Here is a 9,775-nt window from a genome sequence, read left to right on the forward strand (position 1 = left end):
AGATAACCAGAATACGAGAAAAAAAGAAAAGGCCTATGTATGATCTTTTGCTAATTCTTTTTATATTCAATCATATTGCTTATTATTTATAAATAAAATGTAACAAAATTGTGGATACGCCTCCTAATAATACCAATTTTAATCAATTACTTATCAAATTTCGTTTAGTAATAATTGATATTTCTATTTTTATTTCACATACTAAATGTATGTTTTTAAATTGATTAGGTAGACATGGTATTTTTCATTTATATAAAAAAAAAACTATTTTAGTAATTAATAAATAAATACTTATTAAAATAAAAGCTTTTAAAATCATTATCTATCTAAAAATGTAATTAAGAGAAACGTTCTATGAATCTCATTTAATCTTCTGTGAAAGTAAAAGATAGGCATGAAGATATGAGTCATATGGCACGGTAATTTTATATTTTTCAGAGGGCAAAAAATAAAAAGTAAAAAATAAAAAATTAAAGGTTCTAACTTTCCATCCCAACCCTTTGATTTACTTTTAGAAATTAAAAAAAGCAATTTCCGGCCTTGGCAACATCATCATAGCGCTTTCGGATCAGAATTAAATATTTGCAGTATGCCTCTGATATCACGTACCTCAATGATATAAACAAACTGACGGTGGGGCTGTTTTGTCATTTTCGAAGATATTTTCTGTGATCAGGTCCGATCGCCACCGTGAAGAGTGGAAGGGACGGTCAGGATTAAAGTTCAATTCAGAGGTGGAGCATCGTCTCATCTGCTGAAGAGGAGTTATCTGAACCAATATCCGCGTGACACGTATGAAATGCGAAGCTAAGAGACACGTTGGCTTCGATGGGCCCCACCAGCGAGGAGGGAAGAGGGAGAAAAAAAGCTTAAATAGGGACCGTATACAGAGGTAAAGACGAGGGCCGGCAATACCAGAAGGCCAGAGAGAGAGGTTGAGAGAGAGAGAGAGGGAGAGAGAGGGTGTCGTGAAGGGAAGAGCTGCTTCAGGTATTTTCTTTCTTCTTCTTTTTAAATATGATTGTTTTTTCTCGTTTTATCTATGATCTGTTTGGATGTCTTCGATTTCGGACACTCCTGGTTTTGGGATTTTGTGGTGTTATGTGGAGTAGATCTAAGTGTGAACTGGCTTGAATGAGTTCCTTGGTTGTCGCCGGACTTGATATACTTGTTTTTTGTTGTGTTTCTACCACTTGTTTTAGTCCGGATTTATAGCGAGATTTTTATTTGTTTATTTATGGTTAGTATACGGGATCATTGAGTTTTATTAGGATTCATCGGTTTCTGATTCGAATATTTTAGGAGTCCTCTTGTTTTTATGTTGGTGTTATTGCACTCATAGAATGTGGCTTCCCTTGAGTCCTATTTTTAGTTTGGATTTGAGTTTTTTCGGGTCAAGAGAAGAATACGGAGATTTGGCAAGAGATCCGTGCGTATCGGGGGTGAAAAAGAGAGGATTTTGCGTAATGTGGCTGTGATTTTTTATTCTTTAAGAAATTTAGCTCTTCAAGGTTGGATCTAAAGCTTTGGCTCTTTTGAGGTGATTTCATCATCTTTGAGTTAATTCTACTGCTTGTTTCTCTTCATCTGTTTATTTTCCTCTGAATATAAATTCATGGCTAATTTGTACCATTTATAATAACAGTATCACGTTGATCAGGAGCCGTTGGTTTATTTTTTATTTTTTCATTATTTGATATTGATTTATAGGAATTTTGATCTCACGTGATATGGAAGATTAGGTTTCTCGGTTGTCTATGTCCATGCGTGAGTTTTATATTTCCGGTGGTGGACGGTTGATTTTGTATTTTTTGTCGTTTTGATTGACTTTTCTAAATTTTATAATTTATTTTTTATTTCTGAAAAGGAGTAGCAGCCTGCGCTCAAACGTGATTACGTGATTCTTGGGGCAGGTTCTGCGAATTTTGGCAGTACCAGTACATAGTATATTAATAAATAGAAATTTTTTAGGTGAAATCGGTTCCATTGAATCTTGCAATCTGTTTTGGGTGGGCGTAGGGGTAAAAGATGCCGCGAATTAATAATCTAGTTCAGAATCTTTATTTTCAGGTCCTATGAAAGCAAACTGATTTTTATTAGTAAAATTAAAATTTTAATATTGTTTTATTGAAATTTGGTTATAAGTTATTCTTAGTGTTCTTTTAAAGAGTTTTTTTCCCTGTTCGGGTATTCTGTTCTTTTCTTCTTCCCAAATCTTGGGTTCACCCTAACTTTAAACTGCAGGATCTGGCACCAAGGTTGGTGACAGTCACATCATGAACCTTACTAGGTCGGTTGGTATCACTACTCGATATATATGATATTTGCGAAACAATACATGCCGCGGGACCCTGATAGATTGTGGGTCTTTTGACTACTTCAGATGGATAGTTTGAATATTGAGTGCTCACTGTCGTGCTAGAGTGACCGCTCTGGTTGTTTGTTGTTTTAAATTCCAACAAGTCAGGCGCCCCGTGCTTGTTACATATATAATGGGTAGGTCGGCATTAAAACATATGTCTGCCATCCTAAAGTGCAAATCCTAGTCGGATTACTAAATTTTGGGGCCACAAGTGGTTTGTTTGTTTCATTTTCATATGCTGTATATTTAGGTAGGTAGTAAAAGTTTAAACCGGTAAAATTGCTCTACCTCCTTGAAGATTAGAAAAGTAAAAACATAGAGTTGCTACCTCTTTGTAGGAAAACTAATAAGTAGTTGAAGTTGGGAAATTGAAATTGTGGTGGCTGGACCGTGAATGAGGAAGACTATGTCGTGATTAAAGAAATGAAGGCGGGTCAATTGCATTATTTTACTTACCACCTTGTAGAAAATAATTAAATAAATTTCTGTGAAGTTTGCTACCTACCAGCTGACTCCAACATCCTTTTCGGGTGAATGAGCTATGATCTGTATGGCCATAATATTAAACGATGTTGGAAATCTTAGCAGCCAATTGGATGATGTAAGTGTGCCAATTGGTAATTTTTTATGGATCTTTATTAAGTTTGCAACGTCCACAAGTTTCAACATCAGCCATTGAACATTCAACTCTATCCCGGCCGTTTCCTCTGCACTTGATTTTTTGCGGCCCTGTTTTAACAGTATCCTCTAATTATGCTCAGAGTTAAAAATTCCCGTGCCTGCTTTCCTGATTTTTACTTTATCCAAGGTAAAACATGGTCCCAAAAAACTCCCCAGTGAATGGTGTGGCTTTTGAAATTTAAACAAACATGAGTGATATTATCTGTAGCTGTAGCTGTCGCCCGGTCGATTTAAATGTTTTTCTGAGGAAGAACATATCTTAGATTTTATCATTGAAGTCAAGAAGTTGAACTGTTGTAGTGGTGTTTAATGGTGTTTCAAGGAGGACAGTTCCTCCAGGAAGTCAAACAGGTGTTGAATATGGCAAGTTTCTCAAGAGAGTTAGTTTGCTAAGGTGAGTTGGTTGGTTATTTACTTCTCAGTGTCACAGATGCATATAGATGAATTCATTCTTGACATGACTGTTAATGTATATTTGGTTGTTGCACTCACTGTAGTCTATTTCTGTGACATTGACCTTGCAGTGAATCAATTAAATTGGTTGTTGCACTGAATCCTTCCTTCAATCAGGCCACATCAGACTCACTGTTTCCTTTCTCTGAATCTATCCTTCAATTAACTACATACATGTAACTGTTTCACTATATTTTCTTTTACAGGACGCGGAACAATGGGTGCAGGTGGTCGAATGTCTGCTCCCCCCAGTGCCAAAAAATCAGAAGCTGACATTGTCCAGCGAGCTCCCCACTCGAAACCCCAATTCGCACTTAGCCAGCTCAAGAAGGCCATCCCCCCACATTGTTTCCAGCGATCTGTTCTCCGCTCATTCTCCTATGTGGTTTCCGACCTCACATGGGCATCTCTCTTATATTACATTGCTACCAATTATTTCCACCTCCTTCCTCATCCTCTCTCCTACCTGGCCTGGCCAATTTACTGGGCCTTCCAAGGTTGCATCCTAACTGGCGTTTGGGTCATAGCACATGAATGTGGCCACCATGCCTTCAGTGACTACCAATGGCTTGATGACACTGTTGGCCTCATCCTACATTCCTCTCTCCTTGTACCTTACTTCTCCTGGAAATATAGCCATCGCCGCCATCATTCTAATACCGGTTCCCTCGAGAAGGATGAAGTCTTTGTCCCCAAAACCAAATCCAAACTCGGATGGTACTCCAAATACCTGAACAATCCACTTGGTCGATTTGTCACACTCACCATTCAACTCACTCTAGGCTGGCCTTTGTACCTAATGTTCAACGTTTCAGGCAGGCGCTACAGTAGATTTGCTTGCCACTATGATCCACATGGTCCAATTTACTCAGATCGCGAGCGACTGCAGATATACATTTCAGATGCTGGTGTTCTTGCCATCACCTATGGACTTTACCGTCTTGCAGTATCAAAAGGTCTCACATGGGTTTTGTGTGTTTATGGATGTCCCTTGCTGATTGTGAATGGATTTCTGGTGCTGATAACGTATTTGCAGCATACCCACCCGTCTCTGCCACACTATGATTCCTCTGAGTGGGACTGGTTGAGAGGAGCTTTGGCCACCATGGATAGAGACTATGGAATTCTTAACAAGGTTTTCCATCATATAACGGATACTCATGTGGCACACCATTTGTTCTCAACAATGCCGCATTATCATGCAATGGAGGCTACAAAGGCCATAAAGCCAGTATTAGGAGATTATTATCAGTTTGATGGGACTCCATTTTACAAGGCAATGTGGAGAGAGGCAAAGGAGTGTGTCTATGTCCAGTCGGATGGTGACAAGAGCAAAGGTGTTTTCTGGTACCAGAATAAGTTTTGATGACTTAAACTGGTGATGTTTGTTTCGGAATGTTCTAGTTTCTTCTTAGGATTTTAGCTTCCCGTTATTGTTAACTTAGCCATGTCTGTGCTTGTACCTCGAATCTTGGTTGCATTTCTTTGGAATGAATAATTTTGAACTCTATAATAGTCAATAGACTATCTTATGGATGTGGATTTAACGAGTCTCATGTCCAAATATTTTGAACGAAGCACAAGAATTACAGTTCATCAAGTTTCATTTTTACATGTACCTCGACAGTCTCAGAAACGAATAAACAAGTTCCTTGTTTCACAGCATCTAGCAAGGCGGAAGGTCCTTCGGTGGCGGTAGAATGGATTCTTCCGGTGACTTTCCATTCTCTACAACAAAAGCCATCTTTAATCCCCACATCGTGTGTAGCTCCAGATGGCAGTGCATAAACCATACACCTGCATTGAACACCCCACATCAACATCTTTAATCCCCACATTCCAGTGCTAGTGCTACATGTTTACATATATATATATACTAGTTTTGCATTAGATTTTACCTGGATTATCAGCTCTAAACCTGATAGCAGACCAGCCTCCGGTGGGAACTCCGACTGTATTCCTCTCTGGAGGATCCACCAAGTTAAAGGTTGCAGGGTCTTTGGCAGCATCAAAATTTCCAATCCCAGTTCCAACCACAAAGAAATTGTAACCATGGAGGTGGAACGGGTGTGATTCAACTGTTAGAAGATTAGTATCCTGCAACACCAACTCAATGGTGGAATTGAATGCTACCTTACTCAGCCTCGTTGCCAGGGACGTCCCTAGGTTAGCAGTAAGCGGTGCACCCGTGTAGTTGAATGGAACTGGAGGGCGGTCCGGAAAATCAGTTCGGAAAACCCCCTTGATATTGTGGTAGTGAGCCTGCAGCAGCCCAATCCTGGGCATCACAAAAGTTATGTTGTTCAATGAGGCTGTAAGCTGGGTTCCATTTTGGCACGTAGAACATAGGTTTTGTCCTAAACCAATGGTATACAGAAGATGTCGATCGACTTTAAGGGGAACATTTGCAGGATATTGTGGAGAGTTCAAACTCTTAAGCCTTTTATTATAGTTGAGTGCAAACCCAGTATCATTAGGAGCCGGTAACTGAGGCAACACTGGGAGAACTGAGTTAGGGATGCCTTTGTATTGCAGAATTGCCGTCGCAGTCTTGTTGTCCACAGGTATGGGCGCATCCATGAATGCCCTTGTTGCCATGAAGTATCGGCTCGGAGATTGATCAGCTTTTACAAGAACGTTTGTGGTCTGTCCAGGGGCAATTAGAATAGCCTGAGTTGTAAATGGCTTCGCGTAGACCGCATCGACCTCCACAACAGTCATATTATGACCAGCAATGGCAAAGAAGAGCTCATCGTTGAGTGCAGCATTGACAATCCTTAGGAGATAGGTTTTTCCAAAATCCACCTCCATAGCAAATGTATCTACAGCGAGGAAGAAAAATGAAGAAGAAATATAAGAGAAGTGAATAACTAGCATAAGCGCCCGCACTCAATATTGCCAATGCCTATTGCAATGAGAAAAACATACGTTTCTCTGAACATGGGAAGAGAGGCCCCGGTTTCCCATTAATAGTATGAGCATCAGACATCTGCGGCGGCAAACCCAGCTTATTAGCTTGGTTAACGAGCACCTCAACATCCGAATTCCACCATTCTCCTGCACAAAAAAAAATAAAATTGAGCCTTAGAATATTCCGAACTTTCTAGTACTGATCATCCATATTGCCATACGTACCTAAGACCACATTAGTCTCCGAATAAGGTTGAGGAAAGGGAAATGGAGTTTCCTCTTTGGGCATTATGACAAGGGCGCCATAAACTGTTGCTCTGAGCCACAGAATATGGGCGTGCCACCATAACGTTCCTCGCTGACCAGTAACATTGAAGTCGTAGCTGTAGCTGTGGCCTGTCTTGATGGGGCATTGCGTTATATAAGCTGGTCCATCTGCCCACCCATTTCGGTTCTGTTTCAAGCCATGCCTGCATACATATTCAGTCGCCCATGCCCAACAACACATTAATATGTCACTCATCCAATGTAGCTAAAATGAATGAGAAATTAGTGGTACCAATGAATGGATATGTTATATTGGGCGTGGTTTGTGACATTGATAACAACTCGATCGCCTTCTCTAGCATAAATTGTAGGCCCCGGAAACATGCCATTTACCGTAACAATTGGTTTGGCATGGCACAGCCTGCTTACATTCTTCACTTGAACCTGATACCCAAACAAAAATATGAGCTTATTAGCTTTGTAGTTGTACGAAATTTCATGAATCAGAAAATCTAATTTAGTGCTACTCAGATCCCACGTCGAATTGATACTTCTTCAATGCAGCTTCAACGGGAAATGAAACAATCCCAAGAAAGCAAATGATGAAGAGAAGCAGTGATCCTCCCAACATTTTAACCAAAATCTCTAGTGAAAATTGAAATTGTTGTTGGGAATTGAGTGGAGAATTGGGTTCTATATATGTAGTAGCAGAAAAAGGTGGAAAGAAGGGTTGGCAGTCTAGCTTAGAGGTTTGAACAAAGCTTAGAAGCAACTGTTGAAGACGTTGAGATATCCATGTAGTGTCTGTTGGGAATGCGGTATAGATATAGAATTGAAATAGAGCACCTTGAAGGGTGACAATGATAGATGTATCGACTTCCTTTATGTCCATTATTATAATATGAAAATGGTAATAGAATTAATACTCGTAAGATTTGCTTTACGAAAACATTTTGCTTTTGCTTTTGGCTTGTCCATAAGGTGTTGAGGATAGCCACTGAACCACCATTTCTATGGGTCTGCAATATTAGATATGAGAAGTAGGAGTTGGACAAATTTTTTTGTATGGAATGCTACTTGAAAGAGGATTTTCTGTATTGGGCCATGTTTAAGAAACAAAATGTTCCTGGAAATTCTTGTTTCCATTGGACCGCACATTTATATGTATCTCTCGGTTCAAGAGTTTTGAATCTTTTGATCCCTTTAATTCTATATTTGAAGTTATGACGCGATCTATTCTTTGGAAAAAAAAAATCTATTCAATACATTTCTTATGTACCGACTGGCCTTTTCCTCGAAGATAAATGATTTTCCTGAAATATTTGTATGATGTTTCAACAAAATCACTCACGAATCATGTAATTTTTGTAAAATCAATAATATTTTGTACTGAATTTGATGGAGAGATAGGCATGGGCTTTAATTTGGGCTTAGGCCGCATATTAAGGCCCATGTGAATTTCATCCCAGCATGCACAGGCCTCGACATTGACCCCACACCTAATCCCATCGTACACCTCCCACTTGGGCCTCCAGGAAAAAAACAGTACGGCCGGTGTTTATCGTTTCGTCTGATTTGGGCCAAAGGTTGGGCTTTTTCGGCCTTTGGAGATAGACACGGTTGGCCCAATGACGCAACCAACTGTTATAATTGGCCCCGGGCTTCTTAAGGCCCATTTATCAGGCTGGGCCGTTAGAAATATACTAATTGCAAACAACACGTTACAAAAAGAAGGGTTAATCTCACCCACTTTTCTTAAATTTGAATTAACCATATTTGATCAATATTGGTTTAAAATTTTATCAAATACCCCACCTTCCTCTTTTTATTTAATATTTTCACTTACTTCCATTTGATGCAAAATAAAATAAGCATTTAATGAAATTTCAAACTCACCACAATAAATATATTTAATTAAAACTCTTAGGAAGTGAATAAAATTTATCCTAAAAATAATAATAAAAATAAATAAATAAATAACTTTCTCTTTCAAACTTTTCTCGCTTTCTGTGAACAACGAAACTTCAAATAGCATAAACTTTCTACTTGCAATATACTTTTTTGTTCTCTTTAACTTTGAATTACAACGAGAAAATAAAAATTAATTCTTCTTTTGTATTACACTTTCCCCTCCTTTCAATTTATTCAAAATCCAAAATCAAAATAAAAGTCCATGTTAATATTTCAACCAAACAAATCTAAATTTGTTTAATTTATGGTCTTGACTTAAATAGTAAATAGTATATGTATATGATAATAGAACTCTCGAACATGATAATCTTTGTTTCAACTTTTAAAATGATGAAATTATCTTCAAACAATGACATAAGCCATGAGCACGAGGAAATTGATTTTCGATGTTCAAATCATCTTCACTTTTTTTTTAATCTTAGCCAATATAATATACGGTTTTCCAAATATTTGGTAAATAAACCGACCAAGACAAAGATTAGAATTGGTCTGAAATGGACTGATACATTGTGTCCTCTGTAGCATTATGCATGAACGAAGGCCATTTCTGAATTTTAAATTTTGGTTATGAGAGTGGTTAATTGCCCTTGACTTGTACTCTCAAAATTCTTTCCATCTGTACTTTTCAGTGCCCTCTATTTCAAAGCTCGCGCCCTCTCAATTTCCCTACAAAAAATTGATCGAGGGTGAAAAAAATCTCAAAAAGTTGAATGGAAACAATGGATTGAGAGCGTGACAAATGACGTTTCTTATTTTGTTGAATGAATGGTGTTTAGAAAAAATAAGAGAAAAAAAAAAAAGCGTCATCTCCTACGTTTTTTAGAATTGTAAATATATATATATATTTTTCTATTTTTAAATAGTAATAATAACGGCCATAATTGTTATCATCTATTTTTAGGTAGAGCATCTTGGTTCATCATACACCCTACCAACTCCATCTTACTCACGTGATGGTAAATGGTAAATTATTATTATTATTATTATTGGTATTTTACTAAGTTTTAAAAAATATAAGTTAAAATAATTAAATATGATAGATTTAATATTTTATTAGATTTTATATATTTGATGGATTGTATTCATGTCATGTCAAATCTTATATATGCTATTATATAACTCAATTCAAAT

General features: G+C 37.8%; 2 protein-coding genes across 2 annotated transcripts; one reads left to right on the forward strand and one right to left on the reverse strand.

The window, feature by feature from the left end:
* The first annotated feature begins 885 nt into the window (after window positions 1-885).
* Window positions 886-5,006, forward strand: LOC117920052 (delta(12)-fatty-acid desaturase FAD2). The gene is made up of 2 exons (XM_034837402.1): window positions 886-990; window positions 3,703-5,006. Exon 2 carries the CDS (start codon window positions 3,714-3,716, stop codon window positions 4,860-4,862), a length of 1,149 nt encoding a protein of 382 aa, XP_034693293.1. The 5' UTR covers window positions 886-990; window positions 3,703-3,713; the 3' UTR covers window positions 4,863-5,006.
* A 32-nt stretch (window positions 5,007-5,038) lies between these two features.
* LOC117920051 (laccase-11-like) lies at window positions 5,039-7,310 on the reverse strand. The gene is made up of 6 exons (XM_034837401.1): window positions 7,212-7,310; window positions 6,966-7,117; window positions 6,632-6,876; window positions 6,425-6,553; window positions 5,395-6,318; window positions 5,039-5,293 (listed from the first exon to the last, which is right to left on the reverse strand). Exons 1-6 carry the CDS (start codon window positions 7,302-7,304, stop codon window positions 5,163-5,165), a joined length of 1,674 nt encoding a protein of 557 aa, XP_034693292.1. The 5' UTR covers window positions 7,305-7,310; the 3' UTR covers window positions 5,039-5,162.
* Window positions 7,311-9,775: the final 2,465 nt, after the last annotated feature.

The sequence above is a fragment of the Vitis riparia genome, chromosome 8 (assembly GCF_004353265.1).
Source record: "Vitis riparia cultivar Riparia Gloire de Montpellier isolate 1030 chromosome 8, EGFV_Vit.rip_1.0, whole genome shotgun sequence".
Lineage (NCBI taxonomy): Eukaryota > Viridiplantae > Streptophyta > Magnoliopsida > Vitales > Vitaceae > Vitis > Vitis riparia.